The sequence below is a fragment of the Pteronotus mesoamericanus genome, unplaced genomic scaffold (genome assembly GCF_021234165.1).
Source record: "Pteronotus mesoamericanus isolate MK-2021 breed Mesoamerican mustached bat unplaced genomic scaffold, CSHL_Meso_final contig_25, whole genome shotgun sequence".
In the NCBI taxonomy this organism is placed as follows: domain Eukaryota; kingdom Metazoa; phylum Chordata; class Mammalia; order Chiroptera; family Mormoopidae; genus Pteronotus; species Pteronotus mesoamericanus.
The window spans coordinates 6,082,962-6,097,218 of record NW_026555105.1 but is presented as its reverse complement, the minus strand read 5'-3'; the positions used below and the strand labels follow the sequence as shown (position 1 = coordinate 6,097,218).

Genomic DNA, 14,257 nt, shown 5'->3' with positions numbered 1-14,257 from the left:
GGAAAGATGCATGCATGGGCCTTTTTTTAAATAAATGCTTTAAAGTTCTCTAGAATGACCTTAAAAAACTGATGAGTGGTCGGCTCAGGAGAGGAACGGGGTACCTGAATGGAGAGGTAGAATGGAGGCTGAGTTTGCGACGGGCACATTTCTGTACCTTCGAACACTGAACCACGTGACTCTGCGCTGATCAGACGTTTACATTTAGAAACAGAACAAAAACCCCTACCCCACCACCGAAACAGCACGCGGCTCACGGTGCGCAGAGATCTCAGCTGTGAGCTCATGGGTTAGAGACCAGGCCCTATTCGCCTCCCATCCCAGGCCTGTATACAGAAGGTGCTCACTCTGTGTGGGCTGATGACTCTCTCCTGCCCCAGGCACCCAGCACTCGTGGGCATTGCGCCTCACCTCATGCGCTTACAGCTAATCTAGGTCATCCGCTCGTGTGTTCTAACAAGGTCTGGTGCCAGAGCGCCCAGCGTGTACCAGTGGCCCACAAAACGCCAGAGAACGGAATGGAATCAAATGATTATATGGACAGCAATTCCTCAGACACCAGAGCAATAGGCAAAGCCACCTCTAAAGCACCTGGCGTGGGCAGGCGCTGTGGTGGAGTCCTCCCTGCAAATGACTCCCTTACCGCTCACAGCAGTCCCGCAGGTGGGCGCTGGCAGGTGGGGAAACAGCACCTCAGGCTGTCCCGCAGCTGGAGTCGGGCAGAGCCGGCTGGGGGCCCAGCGCTCTTAACGCAGCACTGGGTCATGCAGCTGGTCGTAAGTGGCAGCGCCCGACCTTGAAGAGACAATCTTGCTTAAACCCACGTTCTCAACCCCTCCAGATCCTCGGCAGCTGATCCCAGGTTTGGGGAGTCCCCTGTTAGTAACCCGTTTTCCTTCCCAGGCGCTGGCTCCGCCCCTGTTCCCATGGAGACCTGGGCAGCAGCCACAGCCACACCAGCCCCACCCCAGGTGTGGCTTTGGTACTGAAACAGCCCCAGGAAGGCCAAAGGCAGTTGTAGTGACACCTGTCCCGCTGGAAACAGGCAATGGAGGTGCGGAGGGGGCGGTGCAGTGACAGCTCCGGTGTGGAAGGGTGCTCACCAGGGAGCGCGGTCCCGGTTCTTCTGGATGGTGGTGCTGCAGGGCGAGCCGCCCTGGGCTCCAGCCTCGGCGCCGCCAGCCGCTACCCTCTGCAGGGAAGCCAGACAGTGTGCTCCTTTCTCTGTTGTCTACACACAGCTTTATCGTGAGAACTCTGTGTGGACTCCCCTGTATTCACTCAACAAACATCTGTTGGACAATTGCAGACTGTCAAGCCGATCTTACATGGCCACCCTACATGCTGCCACAAGGGGCTGAGTCCACCAGGGACACCTACAGAGCATTTACTGTGTCCTCAATCAGCCCCCACCCATCTCCCTCATTGATAAACAGGAAGCCCAATCTGTGGTGGGCAGAGAAAGGGAAACCTATGTTTTCACTTCTTCCTCTCTCTCTCTTTTTAAACTTTCCCAGTCTCGTGGGCAGGCACCAGGCAGGAGCCAACTTAAAATGGCAGGCGGAGGTATCGCCCATATCCTGGCCCTGGAATGTGGGGTGATTCTGGGTTCCACGGGGGCGTAAGATGACATAGTCCTTCCAGAAAGCGCTTGAATGCCCACGTGGTCCATTTAACCCCTTGACTTGAGATTCTAGCCCGTGAAAGTTCTCAAAATGTAACAGCAAGTTCCCGCATCGAGACATCCTCTCTAGACTTAAGTTCTAATGTCTAACGGCAAAAATGAACTCAAATCATGTCACTGCATAGCCACTCGATAACAGCACAAATTGAAGGCACAGACCCCAATGTAAATAGAATAGAGGGTTTTGGGGTTTTTTTTTTTTTTAAGATTTTTATTTATTTTTAGAGACGGGAAGCAAGGGAGGAGAGGGAAGCATCAATGTGTGGTTGCCTCTCGAGCGCCCCTTCTGGGGACCCGGCCCGCAACCCAGGCATGTGCCCTGACTGGAAATCAAACAGTGACCCTTTGGTTTGCAGGCCAGTGTTCAATCCACTGAGCCACACCAGCCAGAGCAGAAGGGAGGGCTTTAAATAATTCTAGCTACTGCATCTTTCAGTTTTCTATAACAGGAACCACTACTTTTTTAAAAATACATTTTTACTTTCATAATGGAAAAAATAAACCTTCAGGGCTGGGAAGTCCCCTGTAGGATCCCAAAGCTGGGAGGATGCTCAGGCATGGCTCTGAGCGGGTCAGGTCCCTCCTGGGCCATGCCGGCCCTCTCTGGCATGGCCAGGCTCTTTGTCTAGCAAACCCTGGTCCCCCGAGCTGCTAGTGCCATCATTTGGCACAAAACAGCCCCCTGCTATTGAGGGGCATGTCTGTGACTATCTGACAAAGACTCAGCCCCAGTTAATGCAACTGCTTGGAGATGTTAGAAATCTCAGTGATGCAGCAGAAGTTGCTGGGAGCCCAGAAGGGCTGAAACAGGGGCAGCTTCCGCCAAGTAGCAAATCCGAGATCAATTTGAGATCTGTAATGCAAGCCTGGAGACAAGATGCTTCTGTGGCTAGTTCTTAATGCAGTAGGTTAATGAGAAAGGGACAAGGAAAAGGGGAGGGAGGGGAAGGAGGAGGGAAAAAGACCTCCCTTTTCTTTCTGTGCAAACAGCTGTTCCAGTGCTTCTCCTCCCCCGACCCCTGGCTCCAATAATCAGCACACCCCTGCACAGAGAGCCCACGGTGCGCCCCGCACACCCACGGACACCCCTGACGAATTAGGAGCGCAGAGTCCCTTGGGAAACTTAATGTTTCCGAATAAAACGAAGGGCGCTGGAAGCGGGCAGACCTGACTGGAACTGTGGCCCCTATTTTCCACCATTCACTCAACAAATATTCCGGGAGCGCCTACTACGTGTCTGTCCCGGTGCTGAGCGCTGAGGCGTGCAAACAGGCAGAGGAAGGCGCTGCTTTCAAGGAGCCCGCTGTTTTGCAGGTGGGCAGGGCGGCAACAGGAAACAAGCAAAATAGCAATAATAAACGGGATACGTCCCTGGGTGGGAGGCGGCTCCTGCAGAGTGGGCAGCCTGGAAAGGCCTGGGTAAAGGAGAGCCAATGGCACTGAGCCCTGCAAGACAGGCAGGCCGCGGCTTAAGAGCTGGGTGGCCCTGAGCTGGTTGGCTCTTTTCCCCTCTCTGCCTCAGCTTCCTGGGGAATGGAGAACAGCTGGGACTATGTGTCAATGCCACGAGACACTCCACACACACCACCCAGGGCAGTGGTGCTGGCACCTACAAAACCACAGAGTTAAAAGTCTACGATGTGTCCCGAGGTGGCAGTTCCTTGCGGGCATGGATTACTGCCTGGTGGTTGCTGCTCCGTCCCCAGTGTTAAAAGCAACACAGGGACAGACCGGGTGCCCGCAGTACTTATGGGGCAGATGAGCAGCGAGCCTCTGAAACGCCCAAACGCCCGGGTTCAGACCCAGGCGTTCTGCAGTGGGATGAGTATCGCTGTGGAGTGAGCGTCACTCTGCAGAGGGAGAGCATCCCATCTCAAACAGGTGACTTCTCGGGTCTAGGGGTCTGTGCCCCACTCTGTGTATCTTTGAGGGCGGCTCAGCTTTGGAGGGCCAGCACTCAGGCACAAACAGATTATTGAAAAAGTGAAAGCAGGCCCTGACCGGCATGGCTCAGTTGGTTGGGCGTGGTTCCCACAAAGCCAAAGGTCACTGGTTCCCGGGTCAGGACAGATGCCTGGGTTGCAGCCCATTCCCAGTTTGGGGCACGTGCAAGAGGCAACCAATCGATGTTTCTCTCCCTCTCTTTCTCCCTCCTTTCGTCTCTCTCTGTAATAGAGAGGTGATATGTCATGCAATGTCTACATATGGTCCTAGGGAAAAACTACAGGGCGGGGCAAAAGTCATTTTACAGTTGTGAGTACGTATGCAAAACAAAGCTTATTCTTGTGTTTTTAGTTATCAATGACTGTATTCTTTGCCATGTGCACAGCTGTAAACCTACTTTTGCCCCACCCTGTATAAGACACATGCAGTGTGATCTCATCTCATAAACAGAACACGGAACCCGGGAAGCCAGGCAGCAGCTCTGGCAAAGGGACCCTCTGCTGTTAGCTCTCAGGGTACAGATGGGGGGCGGGGCGGGGGGGGCGCGGGAGGAGGCTTCTGCTGCTGGCGACATGAGTGTGCTCACTCTTAAGAAAATTCACCGAGCTGTGCATTTATAACATGTGCCCTTTGGGGAGTGTGAATGTATGTGTATATATGGGTACATGTGCATAATCTTTTAAAGTCAGCTTATTTTTGAGAATAAAACCCACCAGGTAGGACAAGGGGTTTTACCTGTTTACTACCTGGTCCTTTGATTTACCTGAACACCGCTGTCATGCCTGGTATGAGAGCCTCTCTCTAATTGCTTTTAATTTGGGGAGTACGAAAATGAGGAGAGAAGATGTGGGGGGTGAGGTTCTCCAGTTTTAAATTTTATTTGGACTTTTATGGAGACTGACTATATAAATGCTAGAAAGTATTCATATTCAAGTGACTTCCTTTTATAGGACAAGGACAGACATTTTAGAAAAAGATGTTCTGTGCTTGCTCCCTCATCCACATGAACGTGTCTCATACAGAGAGGGTGAGAAACAAAATACGGATCAGTATGTAACTCAAAACAGATACCATGTTTCTGACAAATGGATAGTTACGAGGATAATTTGAAGTTTCTGGAATTTTCTTCTGTCATGTCATTTCTGCTATTAATCAGCCTTCACTAGGAACAACGGGATACACACGCACTTACCTCCAAATCACAGAAGCCTCAAAAAACCCCAATGCCTTTCCCCTTGACAAAAATCACCTGCTCCAAATAGGCTGGAAAACATCGCATAGGAAAGGGCTTTGAGACAGGCTGCAAAATGCAATTTGCTGCCTAAGTTCAAATTAACATGAGCCTTTCCAGCCACTGGGCAGAGCACGTGGTGAGTGTTTAAGTTACGTGGCGGGATGGGGGGTGAGGGGGGCAGTCGGCTCAGGCCATGTGACTTTGCAGCATGCTTATAGAGAGCTCTTGAGACCGGACTGTCTGAAGAAAACTGCCGAGGAACACATCTACATCAGTTTGAAATAAAGGTTTATTAACAACACTGTGAGATGCCACACCTGCCAAAATAGCCAGAGAGGAGATGCTTCTTCTGTGTTCGCTTCCTGGGGCAGCCACGATAGAACAGCTCAGACTGGGGGCTTAAGCAACCGGCGTTTATTTTCTCACAGTTCCAGAAGTCCAAGATGAAGGTGTCGGCGGGTTTGGTTTTTTCTGAGGCCACTCCCCTGGGCTTGTGGCTCTCACTGTGTCCTCAGACGTCTCTCCTCTCACCCTCGGCATTTCTCTGTGTGTCCGAATCTCCTTGTCTTGTAAGGGTACCAGGGAGACTGAATTAGAGCTCATTTTAACTTCATCTTTTCTTCAAAGGCTCCATCTCCGAATACAGTCGCATGCTGAGGTGCTGGGGGTCAGCTCTTCAACGTGTAACTTTGGGGAGGGGGTACAAGTTGGCCCGTCGCACGTCCCAAATGGTGTCTTCCAACAGCTCAAGGATTCCTTCGTTATTAAATCAGAAGGCTGACCTCATGGCTAAGAACAATAATCCAAACATGATTTCTTGTCCAACAGGTTTTTCTTTTTCCTCTTTTTTTTTTTTAAAGATGGGATGAGTCACCTTATAAAGGCCATATGGGGCACAGCCTCCCAATGCACAATCATTCCATTAGTCCAGGGGCTCCTAACTGGTGAGATTCTGTCCACTCCCACTTCCCACTCCTCGCCCTCCCATGCCCCCTCCCCCGCCCAGGGGACACTTGGCAACGTCTGGAGACGTCTGTGGCTGTCACAACGGGGCGGGGGGGAGGCCCAGGACGGCGCTGCACATTATACGACAGCCCGGACAGCCCCACAACAGAGAACGGCAAACCCCGAACACCACAGTGCCCAGGCTGAGAATCCCCGAGGTCTGATCGGGCCACGTCTGGCTTCACCGCACCACAGCGGGAGGCCTGGCAGAGGGTGGGAGACCCTGCCGGGCCCCCTTCCGTGGGAGGGCACTTCGCGCTGCTTCTCCCCGGGGGAGGGCAGCTGCAGGCCCGTCCCTGGCAGGCAGCAAACGTCCCAGAGGGCTAACAGAGGAGGCAACGGCACCCGCCCCCCAGCTCCTACCAAGAAGCCTTCCTTTCCACGAAACCCCTCCAACTGGACGCGCCCATAATCCCCTCACACCGTTCAGATGATGATAGAAACAGTATTAAGATCCCCAATCAACCCAGGAACCTGACCACTGTTTAAAAATCATGTTTTTCAGAAAACTTGGCAAAAATAATTTTTTTTTTTTTACTCTATGAGCACACAACAATATTTTATTTGTAGACAGCACCCCTTTAGCATAGGTCACCACTTCCTAAAGGTCAGGCATGACCTGGGGCCCATCTGCAAACCTAGTGAACTACTACCGACTTCCTACTTTTCTGTAAGTCGATACTTGCTTTTACTTAAATGTATCTTTTTTTAAAAAAATTTTTATTGATTGATTGGAGAGAGAGAAAGAGAGAAACGTTGACTTGTTGTTCCACTTACTTATGCATTCCCTGGTGGACTCTTGCGTGTGCCCTGATCTGAGATGGAACCCACAACCTGGGCGGATCAGGACAACGCTCTAGCCAAGGGAGCTCCTGACCAGGGCTTTACTTAAATGTATCTAAGAGGAAACTTCTATCAGTACCACAAAGAGAAAACTAGTATCACTTGGGACCAGCAGAAGGAACCATAGAAATAATTGCTAACCTTTCAGCGCTCTACCCTGAGCCACCCACGACGATCTTTAGGGAGAGTCCCCGCAGGCCAGCCTTTGAATACCTGCCTCAATCTCTCAAGACACACAAAGGAAAGAAAACAGACCTAGCTCAAGAAATCAACACCATCCCAGCTCTAGGTAAAAGTCATCGACAAAAAACCCTCCCCACTAGCCTTTTTCTTTCTTAATTAAACCAAAGTTCACGCACTGTCATGACGCTGGAGAAAACTTGGTGGCCATTTCCCAAGGGGGCCATAAAATGATGAAATGATTTGTATCATTTGCATCTGGGTAAAGATAGTAAAAGAATGTAAATATCCGGGCTGACTGCTCTGGAGGGAGGAGGGGTGGAGGGATTGAAGGAAAAAAGAGAGAAAATGCCTGGACACCAACAACAGCGTGGTGCGGGCGCGGGGAGGGGTGTGGGTGCTGGTGGGCGAGGGTTTGGGGGATAAATGGTCACGGAAACAACAGAATAAAAAATAATATAAAAATTAAGTTAAAAAGAAAGTTATAAACCAAGTCCACAGGCAGATTTGTTCGGCGCCTTGCCTCCTTCTTCCAACGCGTCGTGTCTGAGCACAGGGCTGAGGCTAAAGTCAATGGCACGGCTGGCCCCTTTCCTTGGGGACTGGCGTGCGGGCCATTCCTCGCGGGCCTTCCCTGGGGAAGGCCTGGCCAGCCTGGCTCCTGTGCCCGCCACATACTACCCTTCAGCGTCCCTACTTGGGTTTGCAATTCCACATCCGTGGTGTCACTGCCGGTGACAGGCAGTGCCGGGCAGGGCCCGTGGCAGGGACTCTGTAACAGGAAACGATGGCACAAGTGCAGCTGGGCTGGCTGGCGGGGATGCAGAGAGCACTTCCCGATGGGCCGCTGCCCACGCTTGCCCTGACTGTTCTCGTCCCAGGGAGCTAAGAGCAGCATATGCAACTGTGCGTCCACCTGGGGCAGGGGAGGGGCCGAGGTCTCTGTACGTCACCCACAAGCACGACACCTTCCGCAGGCTCCCCCCAAACACCCCATCTGCTGCACACCTACCCCCACCTCCACTGGGTCAATGGAGAGACAATGAAAAAACGCTTACGCCCACATGCAGTCGATCCTCATCGTCCGTGGCTTCAGAACGTGCAAAGTCCCCTTCCGCCTCCCATGTATCGACTCCACATTGGTGCCCACTGCGCCTTGTGGGCACTCGCAGCCACGCAGAGCGCAAAGCAATTCGAATCACCCCATGCGCACTCCCAGCGGAGGTCGCACCAGGGGGCGCTCTGCCTTCTGCCACAGCTCCCACGCCTTGCGCCTTGCGAGGTGTCCTTCCCGCTGTCTACGCAGTGCCATGTTTTCCTTGTTACCATGCATTCGGTTGGCGAGTTCCCTGCTTAATGGCTCCCCACACAGGGCTGTCTAGTGCTCCCAGGAATAAGCAGCCAGCCCCGACAGGTGCGGTTCCGCGGGTTGGGTATCACCCGCAAAGTGAAAGGTCGCCGGTTCGATTCCCAGTCAGAGCTCATGCCTGGGTTTGCAAATTTGGTCCCTGATCAGTCAACCTGTTTCTCTCTCACATCAATGTCTCTCTCCGCCTCTTTCTCCCCCTCCCCCCGCCTCTAAAAAAATAAATAAATAAAATCTTTTAAAAAAATAAAAGAAGCTGTGATGGGCCTCACAAAGAAAATATGTGTGTTTGAGACGCTTCCTTCCAGCATGAGCATAGTGCTGTGAGTTGTGAGTTCACTGTTAATGAATTGGCCATCCACATCAAACACAGTGCCTTTAAACAGAAATGTACCTAAAACAAGGTTCTGTATTGATTAGTTGACAAAAGTGCTGTGAGCAGAGGCCGCAGGCACCTCACCCTGTACCTCCCCAGGAGCAATAATTCACTAGTCGCTCATTCAGGGGTGGCAGGGACTTCAGAGAATGTAACTACTGTGACTGATGAGGGTCAACTGTGCTCTGTGCCTAACACGACCCCCATCGTATCCAAAGAGAAAAGACACTGTAGTCCCACAAATTAGACATAACGGCTTCAATACAAAGTACCGGCTTTTCAATTAAATGCGCCTATCTGCACGAAGACCTCCTTACAGCGTCATTACGGCTCTTAGTTCCCATAACCAGAGAAGTTCGGAGGACGGACCCTGCTCCCCGCCTGGCATCGAGGGCGGCTGCAAAGAAGCACCCAGCCCGCCACAGCCCTGTCACGAGACATTAGTAATCCGAGGTCTGCGGCAGCGTCAACCAGAGGCAAGTGCTCCGCGGGCCACTGTGCAGCCGGAGTCCTTACCCCACTACACCTTCTGCAAAGACCTAGAAGGAAGAAGAGATGTCATCCAGTGCGAGAGTCCACAGGATGCCCCCAGCCCTACCCTCCAGACTGACAGAAGAACGGTTTCTGATGTTCTCCAAGGGCTCATACTACGGCCCAGGCATGTTTACACAAGAGGAAACCAAGGCACAGAACAGACCTGACAGGGGCCTGGAGTTATACAAGCAGTAAAATGGCAAAGCTGGTACATTAACCTCAGTCCGTGTGACCCTGGAAACCAAATGCATAACCGCAAAGCAAGGAGCCCGCGCCCACTGCTGGGTCTTTCCGATTGTAACCTACAATATTCTTATCTTTGTTCTCGCTGCAGTTTTCAGAACGCGATATACCTAGACTGCAACTCCCACATTCTCTAGCCTGCGTCATCTGGCAAAAGAATAATTCACTGTTACAGGAGGAGAAATGAAACAAGTACACCGAGGAAAACAGCACTGGAGGGCTCAGAGCTGCTCGCACGCCTTCCAGCGGCCCGCCTGGCTGCTCCGGCAAACCCTTCTCACCTGAGTTCTTGTCAGTTTCCACGCATTCTTGGCTCTGGAAAATTCCCTAATCTTTCTCTTTATCAGTAAAGCAAGGATTTTTAAAAAAAAAACAAAAGGCATCAAACAGCTACAGCCGTTCTGTATGTAGCACGAGAAAACACTAGTTCAGGTCAAAAAGCTATGGGTCCTAAATAAATATTCGTGCCCCGCCTCCGTGGTCAGGGTACGAGTCAGGCAGCACGCCAGAGTACACGCTGCCCCCTCGAGCCTTGCAGTGCCCCTGCTGCCCCCACCAGGCAGGTAGCCCCCAGCAGGATGGGAAGCCTCGTGGCAGAATCCGTTCTCCAGGCCTATGGGACACACACACCCCTCCGCATCAGCTTCCCCTTCCTCCTGCGACAAATGACCACAAGGTAATTAATTCCCCAACAGCTCTGGGGGTCAGGAGTCCAGAGCGGTTCTGTGAGGCTCAAGTCAAGGCGCTGGCAGGACCAGCCCCTTCCTTGACCTTTCTGGATGCCCCAGGCTCCTTTGCGCGGGGCCCCGTCTCCATCTCTGAGCCGGCAGCTCCGCGTCTTCGTCTCTCTCCAGCTCCGAGACGCGCTCCCCTGCCTCTTTCAGGGGTGCTTGTGATGACACTGGGCCCACCTGAGTCATCAGGGATAGTCCCCCACCTTCACATTTGGGAAGTTCCTTATGCCACATAAGGTAACATATTCACAGGTCACACATGGACGTTCTGCGGGGGGGACATCATTCTGCCCACCTCACCAGTAAATACAAACGAAGGTGTATTGAGTGCTTTAGTGTTCTACACTGTCGACAAACTGAGTCTCAAAACAACCGTACAAGGTATAAGCAATTGTCATTCCAACTTTACAGATGAAAAACCTGAGACCCGGAGAGATTAAAATAATTTTCCCAAATCACACAGGTAGTAAGCAGCGGAGGCTGGGCTTAAATCCAGCTCCTCAACTCCCAAACCCACACTTTATCATTTTTGTTTTTTAGATTGCTTTTCTTTCTTTTTAGAGGGAGGGAGAAAGACAGGGAGAGAAACATCGATGTGTGGTTGCCTCTTGCACACCGGGAACCGGGGACCTGGCCTGCGATCCAGGCATGTGCTCTGACTGGGAATCGAACGGACAACCCTTTGGTTCACAGGCTGGCACTCAATCCACTGAGCCGCACCTGCCAGGGCGCAAACCCACACTTGTAACAACCAGTCTCTGGTGCTTCACTAAGAAGAAAGGGACTCTGTTCAGCCAGAAGCAAAGCCCACACTGTCAGAAAATGGTTTCCAGCAATATGGGGCAAATGTCTTGTTTCCTAACTGAGCCACGGCAACAGTTTTCTCAACAGCAGGATGTGGAACGTTCTCAAAAGAGAAGGGGCCCTGGGACTCCTTCAGCAAGTAAACTTCACCTCTCGGCAACATGACATAGTCAACTCCGAGGGACACTGTCTCCTTGGACTCGTGGCACCCATGGTTTTGGATTTTAAACCACAAAGCCCACCAACCACCCTACAGCCTAGAGCTATTAGGGGAAATGAGCTGACTGGGTTCAAAACCAGCTCCTCACAATGACTATCAATGTGATGTCCAGCAAAGTATTTAACATCACCGAATCTTGGTTTTCTCGTCTATAAAAAAAGGAAATTCTTTCCCCAAAATGGCAAAGTCGCTATGATGATTAAAGCAGGGCCATTTAATTTCATGGGCCGAGCAGAGAGCCTGACCCATCACACATTAGTCTCTTCTTCCTCTAACTCGCCTCCCTGCATTACGTTTCAGGAAGCCTCGCCAGCACCGTTTCCAACGTATTTCCGCCCACTGAGAGTCCCACCTCAACTCGCCCCCTTCTACAGCTGTAGATTAAATACAGGAACGCAACTGCAAGTGCCTGGCTCTCTGATACATGACTTGAGCCTGAATCCGTGTCATTATTTAGGAAATGACTTAGTTCCAAAGTGACAAATTCTAAAGGGGGTGTGATCCTCCAATGCAGTACCAAATGGCAATCTTTTTTTTTTTTCTTTCTTTGTCTGCATCACTCTTTCAAGATCCCCACATTAACGGCACCTCTTTCTTTCCACTTTTAAATAATTATTTGCATTTTCTCTCACACACTGAATTTCTCAACTGTGACTGCAATTAAAATCACCTGGGAGCTTTGAAAACATTAAATATTGAGAGATGCCTAGGTCCCACCCCCAATTCCGATCTCGAAGGTCTAACACGGGGTTGCCTAAGCTCCCCAGGTGGTTCAAACGCAGGGGTAGGGGCAGGACACACATCTGTTGGGCAGGTCTTAGTCAATTCATCTTTGGACCCCCAGGCAGGGACCTGCCACCCAGCACGCATTTCATAATTGTTTGCAGCATGAATTAACAACTAACCTTTAGAGTCCATCGATCACATACATTATTTAAAATATTTCCTAAGGGTGGATATTACACGCAGCCACTCATCCCAGGCCGAGAGCTCGCGTCATCCTTTCAGCCTCGAGTGGTCGGGGTTAAAACACTAAACAGCGAAGGAAGCCGTGGAGGGCTGTCTGGGCCAGGCCACCCTAAATCCGGTGTCCCTTTGCAGCGTCTTCCCGGCAGTCCCTAGTAGCCTCGCGGGGCTGTTTCCTCCTATTACATCAATGGGGCCTCACCGGAAGATTCAAGGAAGGCAGGGACAAAGACCCCTCAAAATGGCAGCTGGCCTCATCCCTTCCCCTCGCCGCCACCCGCCGCCGCCACGCACACCTGAAGAAGCCACCCTAGGCGTTCGCCCTGCCCCCCACCCCCCGCACCGAGCAACTGACGCTGCAATGAGCCGCGGCCACAGGGAAGTGCCAGATAGGACAGGCTGCCAACGGGAAGGGCGGGTCGAAGGCCGCAGCCCCGCCCAGACCCGCTCTCGGCCTTCGGGCGGCGGGGCGGGGCGGGGGGAGGTCCGGGCCTCACCTGGGCAGCCTGGGGAAACGCACCCCCAGGAGCTCTGATGGGCGGGTCTGGGCAGGGGATTGAAACCTGCATTTTAACCTAGCTTCCCTCCACCCTCACCCCTAGGTAAATCTGTCGCAGTGGGGGCCCCAGTCCCTCAAAACCTCAACAGGTCACTGCCATCCTCGGAATAGGAAGAAGGAAGAGCGCAAAATATCCACCCGTCCCCTCCCCGAGCAAGGGAAACCCACGCCTAGGCTGCCCAGGTTCTGTCACTGCCAGAAAACCGCAGCAGGTGGCCGCCCCTGCCTGCCCGGGGCTCCGTCTCTCAAATTGTGGGGAGGGGGGGAGGGGGGCCTCAATTCGGCCAGTTAGAGCCCCTCCCGCCCTCCTGCGGCCGCGGGTTCGGGTCCACCCAGAGCCGGGAGCTGAAGGCGGCCGTTTTAGGGCTGGGACGCGGAGGCGCCGATGGGGGACCCCGGGGCGGGCGTGCGGAGCAGCCCGTGCCGCCACCCCAATAAGCCGAGCACATCCAGGCGTCCGAGGGCTGCTCCCCGCGCGGAGCGCGGTTTGATAGTGACCACATCGTAATCACAACGATGAGGAGAAATCAGGAGACAAAACGGTGAAAAGGCAAGGCTGATCCTAATTCCACGCGACTGTAAACAGCGCTGGGGGGGCCCAGCTCCTGGGGGTTTGTAAAGAAGGTGGACGGGGGCGCGAGGGAGCGGGGCGCTTAGGCCCAAAAGGACTGGATCGCGCGGGGCACCGGGCCCAGGGCAGAGCTGAGAAGAACCAGCTCCCGGCCCGCCCGCCCGCCTCGCGCCTCCCCGGCCCGGCCGCGGACTCATGGCGCCTGGCGCGGCCAACCTGTCAGGCCCGGCCAGACTCCGGCCGCGCGCCGACAAAGAGGCGGCCCCGGTCCCCGCTCACCCGGTGCGAGGCCTGCTGTCCATCCGCTTCTTCTGGCGCACCGGCTGCAGCGGGATGTTGTCCGTCATGTCGCCCGCGCCGCCCGCCTTGCCTGCCGCGCCCCCAGCGCCGCCTGGGCCGCCGCCCGGTCCGGCCTCCGCGCCGCCGCCCGCCGGCGCCGCGCTGCCCCGGGGGAGGAGGCGGCGGCAGCGGGCGGGCCGGGACCGCTGCGAGGGGGCGAGCTCGCGAGCGCCGGGCCACGCGCGGAGCCGCCCGCGCGGCCCGACCGACGGACACGGGCGCACCATGGGCCCGAGCTCCGCGCTGCGCCCGCTCGCCCCGCGCCAGCCACGGGGGGCGGCTGGCTGGGTCCGCGCCGCCGCAGTGTCCCCGCCCCCGCCCCGCGCCGCGCGCCCCCCACGCGCGCCCACCCGGCCACGCGCCCCCCGCCCACGCCCCGCCGTGCGCGCACGCGCCCGGCCACCGCCCGCCCACCGGCCTCCTGTAGTCGCCAGTACACACGCAGCCCCCCGCCACGGTCACGCCATCACGTTGCATACATTGTCTCACATGCTCACTCTTGCGCCCACGGGGATTCACATGCAAGCCCTACGCACATTCCCACCTGCTCACCATCCTACATTCACAATCACACACACACCTGCACACATCGCCCATCGGTCATGTACCTGTGCCCCCCCCTGGATCTAAGGCCTCACGCACACGCGCGCCCCCA

At 54.2% G+C, this 14,257-nt stretch overlaps 1 protein-coding gene across 1 annotated transcript in view; it reads right to left on the bottom strand.

Annotated features, from left to right (window-relative positions):
- The window catches only part of ATP9A (ATPase phospholipid transporting 9A (putative)), a 108,314-nt gene extending 94,613 nt beyond the window's left edge, over positions 1–13,701 (bottom strand). The window contains exon 1 of the mRNA XM_054573592.1: positions 13,543–13,701. Within this exon, the coding sequence (XP_054429567.1) occupies positions 13,543–13,610 (68 nt within the window). The 5' untranslated portion in view covers positions 13,611–13,701. The remainder of the gene's footprint in view (positions 1–13,542) is intronic.
- Between the last annotated feature and the right edge of the window lie 556 nt (positions 13,702–14,257).